General features: G+C 37.7%; 1 protein-coding gene across 1 annotated transcript in view; it reads left to right on the top strand.

Moving 5' to 3' along the window:
- The window catches only part of DYNC2LI1 (dynein cytoplasmic 2 light intermediate chain 1), a 36,692-nt gene that overhangs the window by 7,121 nt on the left and 3,294 nt on the right, over positions 1-26,277 (top strand). Inside the window, exons 3-12 of the mRNA XM_052649246.1 lie at positions 4,958-4,992; positions 5,956-6,025; positions 8,132-8,220; positions 13,770-13,956; positions 14,862-14,930; positions 15,534-15,611; positions 19,240-19,316; positions 19,917-19,987; positions 23,771-23,868; positions 24,496-24,588. Of these exons, the coding sequence (XP_052505206.1) occupies positions 4,958-4,992; positions 5,956-6,025; positions 8,132-8,220; positions 13,770-13,956; positions 14,862-14,930; positions 15,534-15,611; positions 19,240-19,316; positions 19,917-19,987; positions 23,771-23,868; positions 24,496-24,588 (867 nt within the window). The remainder of the gene's footprint in view (positions 1-4,957; positions 4,993-5,955; positions 6,026-8,131; positions 8,221-13,769; positions 13,957-14,861; positions 14,931-15,533; positions 15,612-19,239; positions 19,317-19,916; positions 19,988-23,770; positions 23,869-24,495; positions 24,589-26,277) is intronic.

A 26,277-nucleotide genomic window follows, 5' to 3' on the forward strand; every position in this document is an offset into this window, starting at 1 on the left:
GCCTATTTTATAATAAAGTGTTGAATATCTTGTGCAGTTTATTGAATAACATACTGAAAGTGAAAAACAGGATGGTTATAAGGGTACTGGTGGTTCCCCTCATGATCGAGGGGCTGACTGGGAGCTGCAGCTCACTGCTGCTGCCCACCATCACAGGAAGAGTTTATTAGCACGTATCACTAGCCCGGGAAAAGTGCGGTTTCTACTGAGTGTATATCAATTTTGCACTCTCATGAAGTCAAAAAATCATAAGTGGAACTATCCTAAGTTGGGGACTATCTTATGATATATATAATCTTATATAATCAAGATAATTGTTGCATATATGATACTATTTTATTTTTGTGCTTCATGTTAAGGGCATGAAGGGGCATGTTAAAGGCATGTTAACAGAAGTTAGTCAGGAACTAACTTCTGTGTCAGTGAGGCCACATCTTTACCAGGCAGCATCAGTGCCCAGGTAGCCAGAGCACCCTGCTGTGTCTGGCCTGTGTCTGGCCTGTGTCCCAGAAGGATGCATGGACTTTGGAGGCCTCTCAGTAAAGCTGAAAAAAGTAAAGTTCTGAAAAAAGTGCTTAGAGAATGTGTTGTTTGTACATGTGATTTTGAAAGTGGTACAGTTTCCAGGAGTGAAATGGTTCAAGATAGAACCCCGAAAGTGACATGTGGCAGAAGTGGAGTGAAGGAAAGAGTCTCTTGAGGCAAAGGGCACCTTGAGGTCGGGGTCATAGGTGGGTTGCCCATGCCCACGTAGGGGTGAAGTGAACAAGACTAATGACAGTAGCTGAGAGGGGAAGGTAGACTGAGCCGAAAGAGATGACAACCAAGAGGGTAGGCTGATACAAGCCTCTTACGATTGCTGCAAGAGGAGAGAAGTAGAGTAATAGCCTCTAGGTGGCACTGGAGAGCAGGGAGGGCCCTGAAGTGTGTGGGGGTGATGAACAAATAGCCTTCTTTAGTAGGACGGCAGAGGAAGTGTTCAAGAGATAGTCATATGTTAGTGCAGGCCAACAGAGAGAATGCTCTGAAGAAGAAGTTGAGGATTCAGGGCAGCTGGGTGTTAGAAGGGAGGAGATTATTATGCCCAATCAAGGGATATGTAGAGGATTATGGAATTAGAGTTGCAAGGATGACAAGTCAGAGGGAGGCTGGACTTCTGCTGTGATGGACGTAACAGAAGGGAATGTGGGATTCATTCTGATAGTCACTCAGTGAACTTGTACTATGTCAGTGCTTCTTGGACTTGGAAACCCAGGAGTCTGTGGATGCCTTCTCAAAGGGCAAGAGTTTACTAGTGAATTTTTAAAATTTGGATTGTTATTTTAATGATAATCTAAAAGCTGATTTCAGTGCCCAGAGCTGAGTTTTGTTTTTATTTGAAATTCCACCAGGTAGTCTTATACATTAATATGAAATGATAATAAAAATAATTTAAATCACCACTACAGAACCATGAGAATTTGAGATTAGCTAGATATTATCTAAGATTCCTACCAATTCTAAAATACAGTAATTCTGTATACTTCCTGCACATTGAATACATTTATATTTAGGTGTCATAAATCCTCATTATTTTAAAAAGTTAAAAATACACTGCATGAGATACGTGTAAAGTGTAGGATAATTAGAAAATCCTGATTTTCTTTAGAAAATAAATTACCTATAAAGTTATCACCTGGAAACACTCAGTATTAACATGTGATGTCTCTCTGGATTTCTGTTTGTTTCTCTATCTGTATGTGTGTGTATATGCATCTCAAGGAAGAGATGATTTTTAACTGAAAATAGGGTCATGGTAATCTATTATGCATGTCTTACTGTGTCAATGTGTCTCAGTTCAATTGAGTTCAGTTCAGTTGCTCAGTGTGTCTGACTCTTTGCAGCCTCATGGACCACAGCACGCCAGGCCTCCCTGTCCATAACCAACTCCCAGAGTTTACTCAAACTCATCTCCATTGAGTTGGTGATGCCATCCAACCATCTCATCCTCTGTCGTCCCCTTCTCCTCCTGCCTTCAATCTTTCCCAGCATCAGGGTGTTTTCAAATGAGTCAGTTGTTTGTATCAGGTGGCCACAGTATTGGAGTTTCAGCTTCAACATCAGTCCTTCCAATGAACACCCAGGACTGATTTCCTTTAGGATGGACTGGTTGGATCTCCTTGCAGTCCAAGGGACTCTCAAGAGTCTTCTCCAACCCCACAGTTCAAAAGCTTCAATTCTTCAGCACTCAGCTTTCTTCACAGTCCAACGCTCACATCCTACATGACCACTGGAAAAACCATAGCCTTGACTAGACGGACCTTTGTTGGCAAAGTAATGTCTCTGCTTTTTAATACGCCGTATAGGTTGGTCATTACTTTTCTTTCAAGGAGCAAGCGTCTTTTAATTTCGTGGCTCTAGTCATCATCTGCAGTGATTTTGGAGCCCCCAAAAATAAAGTCAGCCACTGTTTACACTGTTTCCCCATCTATTCGCCATGAAGTGATGGGACTGGATGCCATGATCTTCGTTTTCTGAATGTTGAGCTTTAAGCCAACTTTTTCACTGTCCTCTTTCACTTTCATCAAGAGGCTCTTCAGTTGTTTTTCACTTTGTGCCATAAGGGTGGTGTCATCTGCATATCTGAGGTTATTGATATTTCTCCTGGTAATCTTGACTCCAGCTTGTGCTTCATCCAGCCCAGCATTTCTCATGATGTACTCTGCATATAAGTTAAATAAGCAGGGTGACAATATACAGCCTTGACATACTCCTTTTCCTATTTGGAACCAGTCTGTTGTTCCATGTCCAGTTCTAACTGTTGCTTCCTGACCTGCATATAGGTTTCTCAAGAGGCAGCTCAGGTGGTCTGGTATTCCCATCTCTTTCAGAATTTTCCACAGTTTATTGTGATCCACACAGTCAAAGGCTTTGGCAGAAGTAGATGTTTTTCTGGAACTCTCTTGCTTTTTCCATGATCCAGCGGATGTTGGCAATTTGATCTCTGGTTCCTCTGCCTTTTCTAAAACCAGCTTGAACATCTGGAATTTCACGGTTCATGTATTGCTGAAGCCTGGCTTGGAGAATTTTGAGCATTACTTTACTAGCGTGTGAGATGAGTGCAGTTGTGCAGTAGTTTGAGTGTTCTTTGGCAGTGCCTTTCTTTGGGATTGGAATGAAAACTGACCTTTTCCAGTCCTGTGGCCACTGCTGAGTTTTCCAAATTTGCTGGCATATTGAGTGCAGCACTTTCACAACATCATCTTTTAGGATTTGAAATAGCTCGACTGGAATGCCATCACTTCCACTAGCTTTGTTCATAGTGATGCTTCCTAAGGCCCACTTGACTTCACATTCCAGGATGTCTGGCTCTAGGTGAGTGATCACACCATTATGATTATCTGGGTCATGAAGATCTTTTCTGTACAGTTCTTCTGTGTATTCTTGCCACCTCTTCTTAATATCTTCTGTTTCTGTTAGGTCCATACCATTTATGTCCTTTATTGAGTCCATCTTTGCATGAAATGTTCCCTGGGTATTTTTAATTTTCTTGAAGAGATCTCTAGGCTTTCCCATTCTATTGTTTTCATCTGTTTCTTTGCGCTGATCACTGAGGAAAGCTTTCTTATCCCTCCATGCTATTCTTTGGAACTCTGCATTCAAATGGGAATATCTTTCCTTTCCTCCTTTGCTTTTTGCTTCTCTTCTTTTCACAGGTATTTGTAAGCCCTACTCACACAGCCATTTTGCTTTTTTGCATTTCTTTTTCTTGGGGACAGTCTTGATCCCTGTCTCCTGTGCTGTGTCACAAACGTCCGCCCATAGTTCATCAGTCACTCTATCAGATCTAGTCCCTTAAATCTATTTCTCACTTCCACGGTATAATCATAAGGGATTTGATTTAGGTCAATATGTCTATTCCTACATTATTCCTATGATCTGCATGTTATTCATTATATTGATGGTCATAATTTAGTCAGTCCCCTATTTGGAAAATTTAGATTGTTTCTGATCTTTCACTTTGATATAACACCTACCAATAAATATCTTTCAATTATGTATTTTAGTACTATTCCAATTATTTATTTATATATCTTACTACCAAAAAAGTCATTCAATTTAATCATAGCCCAGATGTAATTTGGAGTCACAGTTTATCTTTTTGGGGGTAAGTATTGTAGGTTCCTTGGCTTTAAAAGACACATATATAGTGAAATAATCTGTGTTTTTGGTAGTCCTGAGTTTTCTAAACTGCTTTCTTTGAATCCTAAAGGTCTCCTTTGGTAAACTTTCCCTGCTGCTCTTTTATTGATATTCCTGTAAAAAATTGTCTTAAAAAAGTAAAGCTTCACTGTTAAAAAAAAAAAAAAAAACAGTGACTTAAACCACTAAACCAGTCCCTGGCTCAGATGTGAGGTTAAGTTTCATGATTAGTGGCCGAGATGGGACCAGAACCTCTATTTCCTGACTCCTAAAAAGAAATTTGAAGTCCATCTTCTAGAAATAAGAAAAACCAAAAAAAGTATTCTAACTGGTATGTGGATTGCTTACTTGGAATATATCTTCAACATGTCCTATATTTGTGTGTTATCCTTTTTTATTTCCACTTCAACAAATTGGAATTAAAACATTTTAGAAGACACTAATCATTAGCTTAACCAGTAATTAGCATTAACAAGTAAAGAGAAAATTTAAGACAGCTGCCAAGTTGACCACTAAAATAAGGTTTGATTTTCTAGTATTTGTCATCTGTGGTACTTTATAATTATAATAATAGCAGTGTAGTTACACTCTGATGGAAAGTTGACAGTTAACTTTTTCCACTTATCAAACTTAGGAGCAATTCTGAAAGTTTCTAGTTTCCAGGTAATTTATCATTCAAGTGATTAAAAGCTATTTTGGGCCACAATTATGAACAATAATAAAATTTTACATGTGGATGACATTAACATAGTATTCTTTCTTTTTGAATTTCTAGGGAAAGACTACTATTATTCTAAGGTGTCTTGACAGGTAAGTGTTATATTAAACTTTAGAATACATTTTTGCTTATTCTTGTTGTGTAAGGCAAGTTAGAATCTAAAAGACATATTTCCATTTTGCGACCTAAACAAAATATTCTATTTCTTGTGAATCCATATTATGGCTTTTTAGTCTTCCTTTAAAGATGAAACCAACAATAAGCAGAAAAAAATTATATAGGATTAATAATGGATTTCCTTACTTGGGGGAAGAAATTAACATAATTAATCTGTAATAGATAGTACTTGCTTGTTTTGGCTATGCTACTCTGCTATTTAAACTTATTAATTTTATCTAGTTCATGATCATTTGAACATTATAATCTTTGAATTGCTCATGGGTATGCTTTTGAAGCACATTATTGGTCATCAGACCGTACCTGTTGCCGTTTGTTTTATGTACTTCCTAGCCTTCTTTACCGTGGAAGCATGCCACCAGGTTACGGTACAGGTTTCAGGAAGTTTTGGTAAGAAAAGTCTTGTTGGTTTGCAGCTCATTAGCTAAATGATGCCCAGGTTTGAGCTATGATTTCAGTTGAGAACTGTATAAAAAATCTTTTATTGATGTCTCCATTAAATTGAAAGTCATTACGTTCCCAGCTCCCCACATTGAGGCTGAGCATAAGCCTATTGTCTTTGCTTCCCACGTGGCCTGGATGCCGAGCGCTTATGCCCTGACACAGCCACCAACACTGCCAGCTCCTCCTCTGCTCCCCGAGTGGTGTCGCTAGGCGCTGCCACTACATGCAGGTGCCATTACTCACCTCTGCAGTTGCTGCTAAAGTCTGTTAAGGTGTTTTTTTGAAGGCTTATTTTTGTATAAATTCTTAATCATCTTTATCTCAATGTGTTATACACAGTGTAACTTCTCTGCTAATAGTTTTTAAGAAGCAAAAATAAGGTAAGATGATAGCTTAAGAAAATGATGGTAATAATACTTGTCTTCACTGTACAGGGATGAGCCACCAAAACCAACCTTAGCTTTGGAATATACGTATGGAAGAAGAGCAAAAGGACATAACATAGTGAGTGTCTTTTTGGTGATGTTGCTCTACACGTGTATGGAGAGTAAGGATGCTGACATTGTTTTACATTTTCCATCTTTTCCACAATCAATAAACATATCCAGGAGTACACTTCCTAGCTATGTAATACTTTTAAAGTCAAATGCAACTCAGCACAGAGGAAGCCACCCAAACTGTGAAAATATTTTGGCCTTCTCATTTGTTATGTCTTAAGATGCTTGAATAGGATTACTCTGTAACTTCATTGTACAGGCTTTGGGAATATTTTCTTCTTTCAAATGAGAATAACATTGTGAGTTATCTTGTCTCCCAAAAAAATCTGCTAAAAATATACATTTGACCTGTTGGATATTTATGAAAGTATACTGCTTAAAATCCAAATTATTAGCATTTTTACAAACACATCTTAAAGTTGGTAATCCTATTTGAGACCACAGGCCCTAACTGGCCATAATCCTGTTTTCACTTGGGTTAGTCTATCTGTAGAGGATAGTTAGAAATTGTTCAGGATAGAGGGAGAACTTATAGTGTATGTTAGGAGAATAAAAAATTCTAAGTAGAATTCTCTTTTGGTGTTCCCATAAGGAAGAGGTCATTTCTTAAATAAAGTTAGGTGTGTGGAGAACAATCTAGAATAAAGAAGGTCCCGTATCTCCCATAACTTCCATAACACAGGCAAATTTTTATAGATTGATCCAGTCTAAGTGTTTGATCATTAGATAGTGTATAGAGAGTTAAAATTGTCTGTTGCTGCTTCCTGGATTCACCAGTGCAACTTGGTTATTAAAACTATGAAATTGAAAAGAAAAAACAGTATATTGAGATGTGGGAGAATTTTATTTTTGTGAATCACATAAATTTTTGCATGAGTGATAGGCCTAGAAATAGGCTTAACCTTGTTGTGGGAGACTCTGAGTCAACTTTCATAAGCTTAATTTTTGAGAAAAGCTCTAAAAGCTTTTCTTCATCCAGTTGTGAATCGAGGGAGATTGTCCATTGAAAATTTATTTCTCCCCACAAACATTAGAGATTCAAATACCAACTGCAAAACAGTTTCAATGGTTGAGATGATAACCTGTCAAAAAGCAAACTATATTTATCCAAAACTGCTGTAATGACATTGCCTCTTTCAAGTTCATGGTATTGGGCACATAAAAACTCATGTGGTTTCTTTTTCACCTGTTTGTTTCTGCTAAACTTTACACTATCAAGTTGGGCTTTTCCGTATTCATTCTAGAAGATTCACATCTTTCTCAGATTGAAGGTCTCCTAAGAGTTCTAAATGGAAGAACTTTATCAGCTCCTCACACAATCATAATATCTTGAAGGCTCTCAGTGTCTGGTGGAAGGAGCAATGCCATCAGCTAGCCAGCAGTCTAGGACAGTTGCCGTGGAATAGATGGTCTTTTTTCCAAGCTACTTGGCTGCCCAGCCCTTTTAGTCCCCCTGTCATTTGAGTTCTCTGCAAAGGGAAGCAGTTGTAGAGAGTCCGTGTCCCCCACCTACCACTTGTATTGCCGGTGCCAGCCGGTCACTGTCCCCAGGGATTTCAGGCCCAGATCAGCTGCTTATACTTCTGCCCAGGCGATCCTTATCTGCAGGTTGGACTCCCATCTGTTCTCCCCGCTTCCTCTTGTCCTGTCTTTATGTCTGATTTGTTATGTGAGCTTCCGTCTTCTCCCTCAATTAGGATGTTTTCCTGTTCAGTTGTTTTATTTCTACCTAAAATTATAACTGTTTTCACAAAGATAATTCCAAATGTGTTCAATTTGTTGATTTTATTTCTAATGTGAGTGTTTGCTGCCTGTGATGTTTACAGAGTTGGGGTGCTGTTTAATGTCTTCTATTAAATTAGGGTAGAATCAGGGCATTTAGTACCCATGTATATTCTTAATGTTTCATCTTTGTTCTTTGGGATAGATGTTTTAGTGTATTTTGAGGGATGGGATCAATAAAGGAGAAAATTTTGACTGCCACAAAGGCTCTTGAGGACTGTAATATCTTGTATCCATAATTATTACTGGCTGGTGCTAATGAACTATAAGAACTATTTAAAATGTAAAAACATCAAAGAATATTAATATGAAAAAAACCTGTTTTTTTCAGCCGAAAGATATTGCTCACTTTTGGGAGCTAGGTGGAGGAACATCTTTACTGGATTTAATCAGCATACCAATCACAAGTGACACCTTACGGTAAGTGGGGCCAGTGAGAAATAGCAGTTAGTAAGTACCCAGTGGAGGCCACAGGATGAACGTGAGTTTTTTGCGAATCAAAATTCTCAGGGACAGTTTTATGTTGCTGAAGGTTTACCTTCACTTCCTTTCTATGTGCCTAAACTGTAATGCTCTGATTTTAAAAGAACCAAGGTTCTGGTTCCAAATCAGGAAAAGAATACATCAAGGCTGTATATTGTCACCCTGCTCATTTAACTTATATGCAGAGTACATCATGAGAAACTCTGGACAGGATGAAGCACAAGCTGGAATCAAGATTGTCGGGAAAAATACCAATAACCTCAGATATGCAGATGACACCACAAGTGAAGAAGAAGTAAAGAGCCTCTTGATGTAAGTGAAAGAGGAGAGTAACAAAGTTGGCTTAAACTCTTAGAAAACTAAGATGATCGTGGCATTTGGTCCCATCACTTCATGGCATATAGGAAAACAGTGGAAACAGTCACAGACTGTTTTTCTGGGCTCCAAAATCACTGCAGATGGTGACTGCAGTCATGAAATTAAAAGACGCTTGCTCCTTGGAAGAAAAGTTATGACCAACCTAGATAGCATATTAAAAAGCAGAGACATTACTTTGCCAACAAAGGTTTGTTTAGTCAAAGCTATGGTATTTCCAATAGTCATATATGGATGTGAGAGTTGGACTATAAAGAAATCTGAGTGCCAACGAATTGGTGCTTTTGAACTGTGGTGTTGGAGAAGACTCTTGAGAGTCCCTTGGACAGCAAGGAGATCAAACCAGTTCATCCTAAAGGAAATAAGTCCTGAATATTCATTAGAAGGACTGATGGTGAAACTGATATTCCAATACTTTGGCCACCTGACACAAAGAACTGACCCATTGGAAAAGACCCTGATGCTGGAAAAGATTGAAGGTCGGAGAAGAAGAGGACAACAGAGGATGAGATGGTTGGATGGCATCACCTACTCAATGGACATGAGTTTGAGTAAACTTCAGGAGTTGGTGATGGACAGGGATGCCTGGCATGCTGCAGTCTGTGGGGTCGCAAAGAGTCGGATATGACTGAGTGACTGTACTGAACTGAACTGAAGGTTCTGGCCTGTGCTGAAGTGAGATAGTTGGCATCCAACTAGTAACATATTTTGCAAGCATACAAACAAAATATGTCAAATAACACTTGGGCAATATATTCACTTGGCAAAAAAAAAAAAAAAAAACCTTCAAAAATTAAATTTGAAAACTCAGTTCTTTTTAATACCCATCCAAGCATGAGCTGATTCAGCCCCTTAGTTTTTCCTGCAACTGGATATTATGTCTCCTTTAAATTTAATGGCTTCCTTGGTGGTTCAGGTGCCTGCAATACAGGAAACCTGAATTCAGTCCCTGGGTCAGGAAGATCCCCTGCAGAAGGGAATGGCTGCCCACTCCAGTATTCTTTCTTGCCTGGAGAATTCCATGGACAGAGGAACCTGGCAGGCTGCAGTCCATGGGGTCACAAAGAGTCAGACATGACTGAGTGACTAACACACACTTGAACTTAATACTAATTTAACACTAATGTTAATATCACTGAGGGGCTTCCCAGGTGGCGCTTGTGGTAAAGAACCCACCTGCCAGTGTCGGAGACAGAAGAGACACGGATTAGATCCCTGGGTCAAGAAAATCCCCTGGAGAAGGGCATGGCAACCCACTCCGGTATTCTTGCCTGGAGAATCCCCATGGACAGGGGAGCCTGGAGGGCTACAGCCCATAGGGTCACAAAGAGTTGGACACAACTGAAGCGACTTAGCAAGCACACACGCCAGTAAAGCCTCATGCAGTGAAAGTTTATGAGTTAGAAGAGGAAGAAAGTGTCTATTTGCTGACCTTAAAGAAAAAGAACCTGGGGGAAAACCTCAAGCTCTTTGGCGGTATTTTCCTGAGAATGATTCCAACATGTTGGCCAAATCAGATGTGGAAAATTGTGACATTTCTCACAGTGTTCCTGGGAACCCATCTTAGCCAAAGAAAACAAAATTTAAAAATCTGAAATATCTTACTGTTGTCAGAGTTTAACACACACCATTGCTGCTGGACCAGATACAAAGGGCTTGACAATTATTTGTCAAATTCCAACCATTAAGATCGTTAGAATTTTTTCTTGTTAACAGGATAATTGTTTTCCCATAACTAGCTAGTAATGTTGGCTTTCTTTGTCCAGTGATTTTTTTTTAAAGAAATAAAATTTAGTGTCTTTTACTTATCACAAAAAAGTTTTATGCTCATAAGGAAAACTTGGAAAAATAGTGAAACGTACATGAAAAGTAAAAGCATCTGCTATCACATGAGAAAGGACTATTCTCAACATACAGAGGTATCTCTTTCAGTGTTTTCAGTGTGGTCAATATACCTTGTACAGGTGTGAGATATTGGGTATACACATTTAGAGCCTGCTTTTTCACTTAAAACCACCATTTCCTCCAACATTATTTTTTAGAATCATGGGACTTTACAGCTGTGTAGTTCTCATTTGTCCTCCTTTAACAGAGACAAATAATTGAAGCTGCCTGGGAATTAGGGCAGCTCATGGTGGTATGGCTGAGGGGAGATGACGGGGCGGGGAGCAGCTGAAGGAACGAGAGCTGCCGGCCAGCCTGGCCTGAGGCAGACAGGAGTGAAAAGGCCGGGAGCAGCTCTCCCCAGACTGTGAGCTGCCGCATCACCTTTCTGTATTACCTCACTTCCCTTCTCTAGACCTTATGGGCTTGTAGAAATTCTGGTTTCTGCAGGGAGCCAAATCTTTCCACAGTTTCTTCACTGCCTTGCTTTGTGAGTTTCTGGTCTTCTTTCCATGGAATCCCAGAGCAGCTGGAGCCTGCCTTAGGAGAGAAGAGGGGTCAGGGTGATGATGAACAGAGGGCAGGGGCGCCACAGGCCTGGGTCCAAAGCAGCTTGCTGAGTGGTTGACGAATTCATGGAAAACATCTCACTCCTCATTAGTCGCAAATCTCAGAGTGTTTTGTGACTGGAATTAATTCGACATGTAATTTCCTTGAGTTGGACAGAGCCCAGCAACCTTACCAAATGCTGTTAGATACTGTTTTTCTTTAAAATGACTGTTCATAGAATAATTATAGATGCATTGAACATTTCCATAGACCTTAGATAATTTGTAAGAGAGCATTTCCTGTGGTCCACTTCCCTGTTTTCAGAGGTAGTATTTTATAAAAGAATTTTTTAGCTGTCATTTGCTATGAAGGCAAAAGTAACAGAAGTATTTACAGTGCAGTGGAAACATAAATTTTAACCTTAGAAAAAAGTTGAATAATCCATTTTCCCTTTGGTTAAAACAAAGTTATTTTCATTTGGAAACAATGATACACTTATATATATTTTACCACAGTAAAAAAAAAAAAAAAAGCTAAACCATGGTCTTTTTTTTTTAACATTAATCATGCTAAAACTCTGAAAATAAAATTAGCTTCCTTTATATATATATATACACACATGCACATACATTATAATTAAGAAAAGCTGTTTCTGAGCTTATTCAAATGAAAGATATGGTTGGCTAGACAATTTAATGGCATAACTTTATAGAAAATCTTAGGTAATGTCTAAAAAGACTACTTTCTGGATTTAGACCTATAGTATAGAATTTGTTTTGCTTTACACAAAATAGCTGATTTGCTCAAACTAAACAAAATAATTGTTGTTAGTCACTAATTTGTCCAACTCTTCTGCGACCCCATGGACTGCAGCCCACCAGGCACCTCTTTCCATGGGATTTCCCAGGCAAGAATACTGGAGTGGGTTGCCATTTCCTTCTCCAGGGGATCTTCCCAGCCCAGGGATTGAACCTGCATCTCCTGCCTTGACAGGCGGATTCTTTAGCACTGAGTCACCAGGAAAGCCCAGATAGCTTGACTATATTATAGCCAGCATCTATTATAATTCCTTGCTATTTCCGCTAGCAGAATGTTGATCAAAGATATATTGGCCCATGATTATGGCTGTACAGACTTATTACAACCGTTCTCTGTAACACTCCTAGATTTGTGTTTGTTTTTTGTAAAATAACATAAAATCCACCATTTTAGCCATTTTTAAGTGTACAGTTTAGTGACATTCCGTATCGCTCACATTGTTTAGGCACCATCGCCACCACCCCTCTCCAGAGCGTTTCATCTTCCCAAACTGAACCCGTACCCAGTAAACGATAACTTCCTACTTGCCCCTCTGACAACCCTTGGCAACTACCATTCTAGTTTCTGTCTCTCTGATTTGACTACTCTAGCTACCTCGTGTAAATGAAATCATCCTTTTGGGTCTAGTTTATTTCACTCAGCATAATGTCTTTAAGATTCATCCATGCTGTAGCATGTATCAAAATTTCCTTCCTTTTTAAGGCTGAATAATATTTCATTGTACTCATATACCACATTTTGTTTAGCCGTTAACCTATTGATGAACACTTGGGTCATTTCCACTCTTTTGCAATTGTAAATAATGCTGCTATGGACATTGGTATACAAATACCTGTGTGAGTCCCTGATGTCAAAACACCCAGAAGTGGAATTGCTGGACCCTCCTATAATTTTCTCAGGAACAACTGTACTGCTTTCCACCTTGTCTGCTCTGCTGTTTTATATTCCCATTGGCAATGCCCCAAGGTTTCAATTTCTATTCTTTCCAACACTTATTGTTTTCTGGATTTTTTATTTTTATTTTTTATTGTAGCTATCCTAGTGGGCAAGAAGTGGTATCTCATTGTAGTTTTGATTTGCATTTCTCTAATAATACCGCACATCTTTTCCTGCGTTTACTGGCCGTACGTATGTCTTTAAATATAGAAATGTGTATTGGAGTTCTTTGTCCATTTTTAAATTGGGTTGTTTGTTGCTGAGTTTAGATTTATGTTTGATATACATGAACATGTGCGTATGGTCCCGGTGGTGGAGTGTGTGGTGGCCTGGAGGGAGGTAGCAAGGCCTTTCAGAGAGGTAGCAGGGTACAAGCAGAAAACCGTGTGGCTCTGGGTCTAAATACCAGCTCTACAGTTCACTAGCTATATGAGTCTGTGCCTCAGATTTCTAATCCATAGAATGGCCATCGTAACCTTTTCTAGGAAGTCTTGTTGGGTTAGGAGGAAATAAGCTAGGTAGACTCCAGGCAAGGTCCATCAGTAAATGTTTTCTTCTCCTTCACCACATTGCTGTATTGCTGCTGCTGCTGCTGCTGTGATTATTATTTTTGCTTCCCTTCTTTGGAACACACAGCAAAACTGAATCTAAACATGGCACTGTTGGATTCAATTGCACATTGTGTGAACTGGATTATTATTAGTTCAAACAAAAAGTTTGGTTGTAACACTTAAATATTGCTAGGGAAAAGCACTGGAATAAATAAGGCTGTAATTTTGGCATATTTTTCTTAGAAGATTGCCATGTTTTTTTCTTATAGTGTTATTCTTAGAAAATACATTTCAGTATAGTAGGGTTTCAAATGGTAATTATTTTGAGTCTTTTTTTTTTTTTTCTTCTGAAAGATGTTTTTATTTCTTTAGGACGTTTTCTATTGTCCTTGTTTTGGATCTTTCAAAACCTAATGACCTTTGGCCCACCATGGAAAATCTGTTGCAAGCCACAAAACTGAACGTAGATAAAGTGATGATGAAACTGGGGAAGAAGAATTCTAAAGCAGCTTCTGAAATGAGACAGAAGATGTGGAGCAACATGCAGAAGGACCACCCAGTGAGTTGCTGCTGGGGTTATTCTTGGAATTCTCAGCCCCACACACAGTTAAAGATGACATCACAAACAGTTTCTTTAGGTTTTTATGCATGAGTTGAAACTCACTTGATGTGGATGAACCTGTTCACTGGAAAATTACAGCAATTTAATAAAACCTCAGAGCAAAACAAGGAAAAAGATTTCATATGTCTTCTCGTTAGACATCTTCCGTGATTGTTATGGCATATTACACCAATCAAAAGGAACAGAGTTTTAAGGTAGTAGTTTGATACTGATTTTATAATCTCTGTGAAATGAAGATACAAAACCAGGTTGTACAAATGTCACCTGGCAAAGACCAGATAAGAATGCAGTTTTAAGCAAGGATTAGAGTTTCAACAGCCTTTACTGTCATTCTATGCATTCATTTATTGTCTGTCACATAATCAGTATCTTTTTATCATCTGATAATTAAACTATCAAGCTGCAGTATGGTAACACAAGTCTTTTATGTACAATCAGGAATGTCATCATCTAGAAAACTAAGAAAGGTATTTTACATTGCCCAAAGTTTATATGAGTGTGTTTTACAAAAGGAATATCAAACAAAACTGGTAGTTATGGTTCCCATATATGCAGTATAAATGTTATTATAACAAACAGTTAATACAAGTAACTTTAAAAAAAGGAAGGCAACATATAAGAAAATAACAGAACATGAAGAATAAATATGGTAGCTTAGGGAATTGTCATTTCTAGTTTTATGCTTGAGAAATGTAGCTTCAAAAATTAAACACTGGAGCAACCTCTGTCAAGCCAACAATGTTAACACTGTGGGCAGATTTAAAACGACCTAAGTCATAGAAATTGCTGAATACATAGTAGTAAACAATTACAGTGAATCAATGAAATATGTTTCTTAACAGGATCGTGAATTAATTGACCCATTTCCAATTCCTCTGGTCATAATCGGAAGTAAATACGATATTTTTCAGGTGAGCTCTTCCACTTCTAGTTGAGCTTGTGGTACACGCTTGTCTAGCCTTTATAGGAGAGAAACAAAAGTAATAATGAAATGAGAAAAATGACTCGGGGCAAGGGAGAAGTCAAGGAGTCACACATTTTAAAGATTTTGGAAAAGAGAATATAGTTGGGAAAGAGAAAATAAGTGAAGAACAGTAAGTACAGTGGAATGATGGGGATAAGGCAGAGGATTTAGAAACTGAATCCAGTCCAGCCACCCAGGGACGGGACTTATGTCCCAACTTTTAAATTGAAGAAAGTAGAAAATTGGTTTCTCCTTATCTTTGCTTGTCAGAGAATCCTTGGGGTATTCCACTTGATAAAATGTGTGCTTGTATCTAAATTCTATTGGGCTAAGTGTTTAAACAAGGAAAGGTCTGACAGTGTAGCTCTAGAAGGCTGCAGCTGTTGTTCAGCTTCTACAGAACCAAATGCCAAGGTAATGGAATTCTACTCAAGGTACATTTCAAAAAATAAAGAAGAAAGAATCTATTTCTCTATTTAATAATTTGTACTTTTCTGCTACAGATACTAGTTCTCTCAACTTTTTTGTTTTTAATAACATATGTCTTTAGGATTTTGACTCTGAGAAGAGGAAGGTAATATGCAAGACACTTCGATTTGTTGCACATTATTACGGAGCATCATTAATGGTTTGTATGTTTCCTATCCTTTGGGTTTGAACAGACAGGAACAAATTTGGAAAGATTACCAGCTTCATGCAGAATAATGAATGCGGTTGCTTCTACTAATGCATGTCATTCTCTCCTTTCCATTCCCATTGCCCTCAAAGCCTCTTGTTACAGAGTGTTTATAATGTATTTCTGGAACACACACTGCTAGATAGCCTACCATTTCCTTGAAGTGAAAGTTCTACATTTTTATTAGCCTTAAATCCCCATACGTCTTGGAGATAAATTGGTTATTTCTCTATTCATCTTTTGGTTTTCCTTTAAGAATTAGAGTCTATATTCACTTAAAAAAAAAGACTAACACTTTTTTTTTTCCAGAAAAGCTTGAAAAATGCTATTTGTTGTAGAGGTTAAAAATAATGAACTTGGGAGTCATGCTGCCTGGATTCAAATCTCAGGGCAACCATTTACTAGATACGGGGTCTCAGATAAGTCATTTAACCTCACTGAAGCCTTAGTCTCCTCCAGAGTAAAATGGACAAAAATAGTCCTACCTTCATAGGGTTGTTGTGAGGGTTAGTAGCAGGAATATACCTGAAACCCTGAAACCCTTAGCACAGGGCCTGACCCAAATCTCAATAAAGGCTATTTTTTGTAACTGTTAGCATTATCTCTTCCACAGCAGGACCAAATGTTGCTCGATATCCTCTAATGCAATAAAATATAAAACAAAGCATTTTTATTTCTTTAAAAATTCTACCCATTTGAATGCTTTCTTTTGCCCTCTAAAGCAGTGCTCAGAGGAACCTGTAGACAACATGGCCCAGTCCCCAGCTTTCATGGCTAGTATATTAAGACTGAAAGTAATAAGTATGATATGTATTTAAAATTCTTATACTTCCCAGAATACTCCAAATATGTTTTATTATGTATTTTCTTAAAAATCATCACCTTTTATGTTTGTACTGTATCTACCTATTTGCATATTAGGTTGACAAGTATTTTGGAAATATTCTTTTTTAAAAAATTATTTTTCATATTTTTTTCCATTATGGTTTATTATGGTACTATTACAGGATAGTGAATATAGTTCCCTGTGCTATACAATAGGACCTTGTTTATCTGTTCTGCATATAATAGTTTGCATCTGCTATTTCCAAACTCTCAATCCAGCTTTCCCTCCCCCTCTCTACTCTGCCTTGGCAACGACGGAAATATTCTTTACTGTTTTGAAAAGATATGGAGAATTCAAACTAGCTTACTCATTCAGGGTACAGAAGCAAAGATCATGGACCTTGTAGTTTCTTACTTTCTCTCCGAGATAAAGCTCCACATTTACTTCTGTTTAGTTAGCTGAGGAAAATCCCTCTCTTTGTTTAGAAACAGATCACATTTGATGACCCATCAGTGCCCAGGCTGGCCTTATCAGTAAGAATGTAATAATAGGTGAAGTCAGATCAACCCAGGCCACAGCAGACCTGCAGTTAATCATGGCTCACAAGACCCTAGAAGTCCAGGGACTAGGGAAAGGATCTGAGAATCTTTCATCTCAGCTGTCAGTAAATCAGAGGTTGGTTGTAGAAAAGCACTCTGGACCACCGTGGAAACCACACAGCTTTTCTAGCTTCCCAAATCCAGAAGAGAGCGGCCAGAGCTAACAAAGCCCCACCTTTGAGTTTCACTTCCACTCTGACCCTAGAGTCCAGACTTTGGTACTTCCTGCTTTTCAAGGTTCAGTGATATGCAGCAGTTGTTTTGTTTTGTTTTTTTTAACATAGTTTATCCTATATAATTCAGTCAAAAATACTAATTCAGTAATATGAGCAATCTGATCAAGTTAATAAAAAAGAGAAAAACATTGGTAAGTAGGACCAGATTCAGTGGAGAGACCCCAGGATGGTAGGGAACTTAAAATTATGATATATGAGGAACAGCATAAAATGATATTCTAGCATTTGGAATGTGATAACAGTCTTAAAATATTTGAAGGACTGATCCATGGGAAAGGGGTTAAATGTCAAGAAGGGGTTAAGAGTCAAGAACAAGGAATCAATGGGGTTTAATTCAAATTAAGAAATTTCTAATACTGCCATTATCTGAAAGTGCAATGAGTTGCTTTTGGAGATCATTAATTCCCAGGCATTGAGTGCATAAGTAGAACTCTACATATATTTGTGGAGGATATTTTCGAGGCAATTGATGCAGCAGATAGGGGTAAGGATGGGGTTAAGTTAGAAAAACTTCTCATGTCCTCCCAGCCCTGTAGTCCTATGAAATACACTTGTGATGAGGTTTTTTTTTTCCTCACCATATAGGGAACATAATAGAGAATACAATGATGATGATAAAAAGTAGTGTTTTTAAAACTCAACTGAAGTTTTCATATTAGAATATTGTCTCAATAGAAGCATAAAATTGTTTAAATTTTTTAAATGTATCAAATCTTATATATTCACATGAGTTCTCCCTTGAATAGTTTCCCCCGGGAAGTTAAGTGTTAGTCACTCAGTCGTGTCCGACTGTTTGCGATCCCATGGACTATAGCCCGCCAGGTTCCTCTGTCCATGGAATTTTCCAGATAAGAATACTGGAGTGGGTTGCCATTCCCTTCTCCAAAGGATCATCCCAATCCAGGAACTGAACCCAGGTCTCCTACATTGCAGGCAGATTCTTAACCTTCTGAGCCACCAGGGAGGCCCTTTCCCTGGGAGCCTGTTCTTAATCTGAAAAGTGAAAGTGAAACTCAGTTGTGTCTGACTCTTTCCAACACCCCCATGGACTGTAGAATTCTCCAGGCCAGAATAATGGAGTGAATAGCCTTTCCCTTCTCCAGGGTATCTTCCCAACCCAGGGATCAAACCCAGGTCTTGAACGAATCTTATTCTGAACACTGATCTTTTTACCTTATAATTACATTTCATTTTGGTTCAAGGTTGTTTTTCCTACTTTCATACATCTTAGTCATTCTGATTTGGCTGGGTGACCTTAGTATTTCCAAACATTCAAAATTAGTCGTAAAAGGTTTTGTAGGGTAGCCATATGTCCTGGTTTTCATCTGATTTCTCAGCTTAATGATTAATAGTACCCATACAGTTTCATTCTTCTAAAATATTCTGGTTATGATCACTTGGTTATAGACCACCACTGAGAATAGTCGGTAGCTTACTTTGCAAATTTTAAAGGCAAATCTGAAGAGATGTTTTAAAGTTGTTTTAGTGAGTATCAGTATTGTTAGACTAGTCTGCAGCTCCCATATTAACTGCTTTGAGGACAGCAGTATGAGTTTGGATGGAAAAGTTATTTATGATACATACCTCCTGTTTTTTAACCAACCAGATTGCATTTTGGTAATGATTACGGTCCGTTTGTGGGAGTAGCTGAAATGATTAGTGCATAAACACAAGTACATACAATAAATATATCAGGCATTCATGAAATTTGAAGAGTGAGTTAAAACAAATTTATCGAGATTTCTTTCTTTTTCTTTCTTTGGGTTTTGTTTTGCTTACTCAAACAGGAGATTTTGTTGGGCAAATAAATAGTAATTCTCTCTGCAGTCTGTACTTGTTGAAAGCCATGTTTATTTTACCTCTTTCTGTGATTTGAAAGCTGAGTATGTAATTTATTGTCCTGATTTTTTTCTTTTTAGTTTACCAGTAAATCAGAAGCTCTATTACTAAAAATACGTGGAGTTATTAACCAATTGGCATTTGGCATCAACAAAAGGTACTATTAAAATATTTTTTAATTACTTTTTATTTTGGTATTCTCTCATCTGATTATTGTTCTCACACGTCTCTTGTTTCTTGACTGGGAAAAATGCCTCAGATGACTGTTCTTAGATAATTTCATATTATCTCTTGCTTCTTATATTATTTAAATATTTATCATAGTTTACAACTAAAATGTTATATAATAGTTGGAAACTAGAATAAAATGATCATACTATTATACTTGTTTCCTTGATCCTGTTACTTCTTTCCCCTTATTTTAGTAGCTCTCCCACTATTATCACTTTTTTATATTAGAAATAGAATTGATCATTTTAGTAAGTATTTTTCTTAACCTTGCTATCTTTCTTGGTTTTCTTAACCTTGCTGTCTTTCTTGGTTTTGATTTGAGGTAGTTTGGGTCTTTTTTTTAAATATCTTTATTAGAGCTATACTTTATTTTTTGAATTGGTTACATTAATAATCATTCATTCATTTTGAGAAATGCTCTCTTAGGGGGTAGATATAAAACTTGGCTCTTGTATTTACAGTAGGGAATGTCAGGATATTTGATTGCTAAACTAAATTAGATTCTTTTTTCTTCTTATCCGTGTAGCAAATCAATATGTGTGGATCAGAATAAACCTCTGTTTATCACAGCAGGATTGGATTCTTTAAGTCAGATAGGTTGGTGAACTTATTAAGATTGTTCCATTTGTTTTAATTGCTTATTGATTTTATCCTACTGCCTGTTCACTTCATCTCCAACATCTCCTAACCCTAACCACCATTTCTGGTTTCATTATTATTGTCGTTATATCTTGTGTTTATTTGTGTACCTTGTATTGATGCAGAATGTATCACATTGATATATTTGTGATGAAAGGGATGTTGACATATGAGCAACTGATTTCTGATCTCTATACCACTAAAAAAAAATTGCATGTACTTTCTTTCCCTCACTGATTTCCAGGTGCTTTTAAATTTTAGCTCCTTGGTTTTAGAAGAAAATCAGAATAGAGTAGTCAGGAAATTCAAAGCTATATATTATAAGCAATGATGAAAAATATAAGAGATTCAAGTGTTGGAATAACTCAAAAAGAACACAGTTGCATTAACTAGGTATGCCTTAATTTTTTGTTATGTAAATACTTTATCTAATGGGATGTTTCCTATACTTATCCCTAGACTCACGAAGCAAAAGAAATTTCAAGGGTTTATATGGTCGAGCTCCCTCTCTTCTCACAGAAGTAATTTCATTGTAGAGATTTTGGGGCCTAGCAACTCTGTACTCTGGGGTTGGCATAGTTTGGTTTTAACACTAATGGACAGTGGTTTTCTTTTTTCCCACCCCCCATTACTCTTAAATGCTGAAGTTGACTTCAGATGTAGAGATCTTTGTCATGAGATTATAGATTGAATTGGAATGAAAAGAACAGAGGTGTTAATGAGTTATTATAAAGACTGATTTTTATAATTATAATTATTATAATTGCCAACTTAATTTCATTAGCAGTGAGAATCACTGTGTGTAATGATAGAAATGCTGATGGAAATCTTTTGCCCCTGTAAGTAGTTGGAGGTCAGAGAAGGGTCGAAAAATACTGAATTTAAAAAATCATGGAGCTTGGACCTCATCAAAGTTAAAAACTTTTGCTCTTAAAAGCCCATGTGAAAAGAATAAAAAGATATGCTACAATCTGGGAGAAATTTTGAACTACATTCTTTACAAAGGACTAGTATCTTGAATATATAACAGTAAAAAAAATCCAATTCAAAAATATGTAAAAGATATGGCCAGATATTTCATTACAGATATACAATAATAGCAAATAAGCACACAAAAAGATATTTAATACATTTTTTACATGAAGGAAGTGCAAATTGAAACTACATTGAGATATTACCACACACTTATCAGAATAGTTAAAATATAGTGGTAACACCAAATGCTGGTGAGAGGATGTGGAGAAATTGGATCACTCATACATTGTTGGTAGGAATGTAAAATAGACACTCTTTTTTCTTTTTCCTTTTGAATTTTGTATTTTGTATTTTGGAGGAAGGCATGACAACCCACTCCAGTATTCTTTCTTGGAAAATCACATGGACAGAGGAGCCTGGTGGGCTACAGTCCATGGGGTCACAACGAGTTGGACATGACTGAAGTGACTTAACATACGTTAACATACATTTTGTATTGGAGCATAGCTGATTAACAATGTTGTGATAGTTTCAGGTGAACAGCAAAGAGACTCAGCCATACATATACATGTATCCATTCTCCCCCAAACCCCTCCCATCCAGGCTGCCACATGACACTGAGTAGAGTTCCATGTACTAGACAATAGGTCCTTGCTGGTTATCCATTTTAAATATAGCAGTGTGTACATGACCTTGCCAGACTCCCTAACTGTCCCCTTCCCCCAGCAATCATAAGTTCATTCAAGTCTGTGAGTCTCTTTCTGTTTTGTAAGTTCATTTGCATTATTTATTTTTAGATTCCACATATAAGGGATATCATACAATATTTCTCCTTCTCTGACTTACTTTACTTAGTATGACGATATTCTCTGGGTCCATCCATGTTGCTGCAAATGACATTGTTTCATTCTTTTTAATGGCTGAGTAATAGACCATTATATATATATATATATATATATACACACCACATCTTTATCCATCCCTCTTTGATGGACGTTAGGTTGCTTCCATGACTTGGCTTTTGTAAACAGTGCTAGGGTGCATGTATCCTTTCAGATCATGTTTTTCTCCAGATAAATGCCCAGGAGCGGGATTGCAGGTCATATGATAGCTCTATTTTTAGTTTTTTAAGGAACCTCCATAGCAGCTGGTCAACCACTCTTGAAAACAGTTTGATGGTTCCTTATAAAACTAATCGTGCAGCTACCATATGACCTAGAAATTGCACTATTTGACATTTATTTGGAGAAATGAACATGTATGTTCACATAAAAATCTGTACATAAATGTTCATGATATCTTTATTTGTAATAGCCCCAAAGTGGAAACAACCCAGACATCATTCAACAGGTAAATGGATAAACTGTGGTATATCCATACCATGGAATACTTACTACTCAGCAATAAAAAGGAACAAACTATTGATATATACAGCAACTTGGTTTCCTCTCCAGAGAATTATACTGAATTTTAAAAGCCAATCAGAAAATGTTACGTACGATTCTATTTATATAAAACTCTGGAATGAAGAAATTTTAGAAATATAGGAAAGATTAATGGTTGTCAGAGGTTAGGGACAGAACTGTAGGTGGGGAGGGAGGGAGGGAGAGGGATCGAGAAGGAGGTGGGTTTGGTTACAAAAGAGCAACACGAGGGATCTTTCTGGGAACGAAACTGTTCGGTGTCTTGACTGTGGTAGTGGATATATGAACCTACAAAGGTGATAAACTTCTGCACCACTTACTACACACACAAGTAAGGACAAGGAAGAAATTGGGAAATCTGGGTAAGAGGGGTGGATTTGATCACTATCTTACCCACCAAAGTCTAAGGGGGCCCTGAGAGATAGAGTGAAACGGTGAACAGTGTAGATGCTCGCATAGAAAGAATGGGAAATCTCAGACTATGCATTGAAAATGTCCAAGAAGTGGCAGCATATTTTCAAATTTTTCACATTAATTTTTAAATTATACAGGCAATGCATAAAAACATTCTCCTTATAAATCTTGAAATAGTATATATATGATCAAGTTTAATATTCCATTTTCTATACATGTGAATGTGGTATAGAAAAAATACTGTTTTAATACAGTTGTATTATTCTGTGTCATTCTGAAGTTTTCCTTTTTCACTCAGCACACCTTAGTGCCTTCTCCACATTAATGCTACATTTGGTCTGTTTGGAACTTTGACTGCTGGATAGCGTTACAGAGCATGGCTATGCATAGGCGTTTAGTTCACTGTGCCTCTATTGATGGACATTTCAGCCGTGGCCATTTCTTCATTAATACAAATAATGCGGCTCTGTGAAATCCTTAATGCATGTATGCAGGTATTTCTAAGATAAACACTCAAAACTAGAATTCCTGGTTAATAGGATGTGATTTTTTTAGTATTTTAATAGTATTTACTAGTGCCCTATTACCCTCCAGTATAGCTGTTGCAATTTGCATTCTATTCAACAGCACATAAGAACATCTGCTTCCGTAAACATTCACAAACACATGAGAATGTCATATTTTCTATTTTTCCTGAACATCTACTTAAGTGCATGGAAAGAGAATTCCAATTTACTCATTACTCTGTCTCCTCTCCCTCTGGTACTAGACTCTGTCCCAGTGGCCTTGTTACACTGGGTTGAGGTAAATTTTAACAGTGATTATAGAAGAAAAGGAAATGAGTGATCTAAGTATCCTCTGTTTTATTGATAGTAATAGTTTATGTTTTAGTCAATGCAGTCATTTGAATTAAAACTTCCAATTCTAGGATCCCCGCCTCTTCCTGATAATGACATTGGAAAGTTTCATGCCCGTTCACCAATGGATCTATGGAAAAAAGTGTATGAAAAGCTCTTTCCACCAAAGGTATCTATTTCTCATTCTTTTAAAGCAAGAATTTTCAGCACTATTCGACAGTTGGGCTTCCCCTTGTGACTCAGCTGGTAAAGAATCTACCTGCAATGCGGGAGACCTGGGTTCGATCCCTGGGCTGGGAAGATCCCCTGGAGAAGGGAAAGGCTACTGTTCTAGCCTGGAGAATTCCATGAACCGAATAGTCTATGGGGTTGCAGAGAGCCGGACACGACTGAGCAACTTTCGCTTTTTCGCTTTGCTGTTATTCATCAGTTATTGGGAAATGTTCAAACAGGCCTATTATAGTAACTTTGTTTCCTACTTACATGCTCAAATCAATTAAACACTTGCTTAAAATCTCCTGTATGTCTGACCCCATGGGGCTGAAACATGGGTAAGACACTTTTCTCACTCTGCTTCCAAACAGAGCTCTTTCTGGTTGTTAGAGAAGGGAGAAACAGTATCCAAGAGGGAGAGAGAACCTGGGGAATTTGAATTGGCCTTCAGTGGTGATGAAGGCTCAAAAGATCAGCCTTCACTGGCTGCCCGAGAAATAGGAACTTAGCTTGTGAGGTAGATGATGGTCATTGAAGGTTTTTGGTTATGGGCATGAAATGACATAACAAATTGTGATTTCAGAGTATCAACACACTAAAAGATGTCAAGGACCCTGCACAAGACCCTCAGTATGCTGAAAGTGAAGTTGATGAGATGAGAATTCAGAAGGATCAGGTATTATCCTAAACATTTGTTTCATCTTGAGTTTTATCACAGAAATATACTTGGAATTCTGTTTTTCTCAACTTATTTACTTTTTCCTTTCAAAATTATTTAAATAGTATATCTTCACTATATATATATATAAATTCTGATATGCATAAATGAGGAACTAAAGATCATATAACATTCTACCACCCAGAGATGACTTAGTGTTCACATATGCTTTTTGGACTTTCCAGTATACTTTATGTTGAAGATGGGTAGTGATTCTTACCTCGCTGTTGGGAAGACGCTTCCATAATATTCTTTTTTGTGTGGGATTGTTTAGAAGGTTTTGTTTTTTATTAGGACATTTAGATATATCCATACCTTTCTTGGTGGCTCAGACAGTAAAGAATCTGCCTGCAATGCAGCAGACCTGGGTTCGATCCCTGGGTGGGAAGATCCCCTGGAGGAGGACATGGCAGCTCATTCCAGTATTCTTGCCTGAAGAATCCCCATGGACAGAGGAACCTGGCAGGTACAGTCCATGGGATTGCAAAGAGACGGACATGACTGCGCGACTAAGCACAGCAGCACACATACTTTTCGCATATCAGAAAGATGAAGGACTGCCTAATCTGAAAGCACACAGTTGACAAAACCCGGGAACTCTCAGGAAAGTGATTAGAAGTGGAGACTGCTTTCCATGTATGTGCCCAGACAGCATCATTTGTGATACACAGCCTGATATAAGCATGTAAGAGTTGGTAAATTTTTATCATGATCCAATATTGAGATTTTCCCGGATCTCCTTTTAGTTTGATAAAATGAGTCATTGTGAAGAATATAACCTTACATAAAATAAGCACAGTAAATGAAATGCCCTGACCACCTCTCAGGTGGGATTTGTAGAGTTGTGTAACTGTTGCTAGGATAAGCTGAACACAACCACCCACTGTGAGCAGGGACCAGGGTCTTTTTCTCAGCAGTCGCCTTTCACCCTCTGGAGCCCAAGAATAAGTAAGCAGAACATTTTAAGTACAGAAGACTCCTGGAAAACCATGTCATGAAAATTTAGAGGGTGTTGTAGCTGTAGCAAAGTCAGGGGCATGTTGCAGGAACACTAAAGTGACCCCATGTAACCCTTGTTGTGTTTTGCAGCTTGGCTATAGAGATTAGTTGGACGTCATCTCTGAATTAATATTTATCTAGGAGTTAGTGACTAACTGCCATTGTTGATAAGATTATCTGTTTATATTATACAGTGATCCCTTTTATACATTTATTATTAAAGGGCAAGAGTATTTCTGAGCATCTTAAGGTTTCACATTCAAATCCATCATCCCTAACTGACCTAAAACCATATGAGTTTTGAGTAGAACTGGAAAGCAGCCCCACAATACCTGTATCATTCTTCCCTTGTACCTCACTAATTACCACATTCTCTGGACAAATTTTTTTTAGACTCACTTGAAAAGTTATAATGTCCTAATTTTGCCTCTAAAGCAGTTTCATTCGTGGTATTTTAGTAGATGAATTGATTTTAGTTTGCACATGTAGTACCCACCTCTGCTTTAAAAGTCATGCTAATGATTAGCAGTGGATACTCAATTATTTTATAGATGTTCACTTCCAAATTCTGACGTTCTAATATCCAAAACTTTATATATTCTTTCACGTTCTTCCAAAGCCGTTTCAGGGCCTTACATTGTTTCCAGT

Source organism: Budorcas taxicolor, chromosome 11 (assembly GCF_023091745.1).
Source record: "Budorcas taxicolor isolate Tak-1 chromosome 11, Takin1.1, whole genome shotgun sequence".
Taxonomy (NCBI): Eukaryota; Metazoa; Chordata; class Mammalia; order Artiodactyla; family Bovidae; genus Budorcas; species Budorcas taxicolor.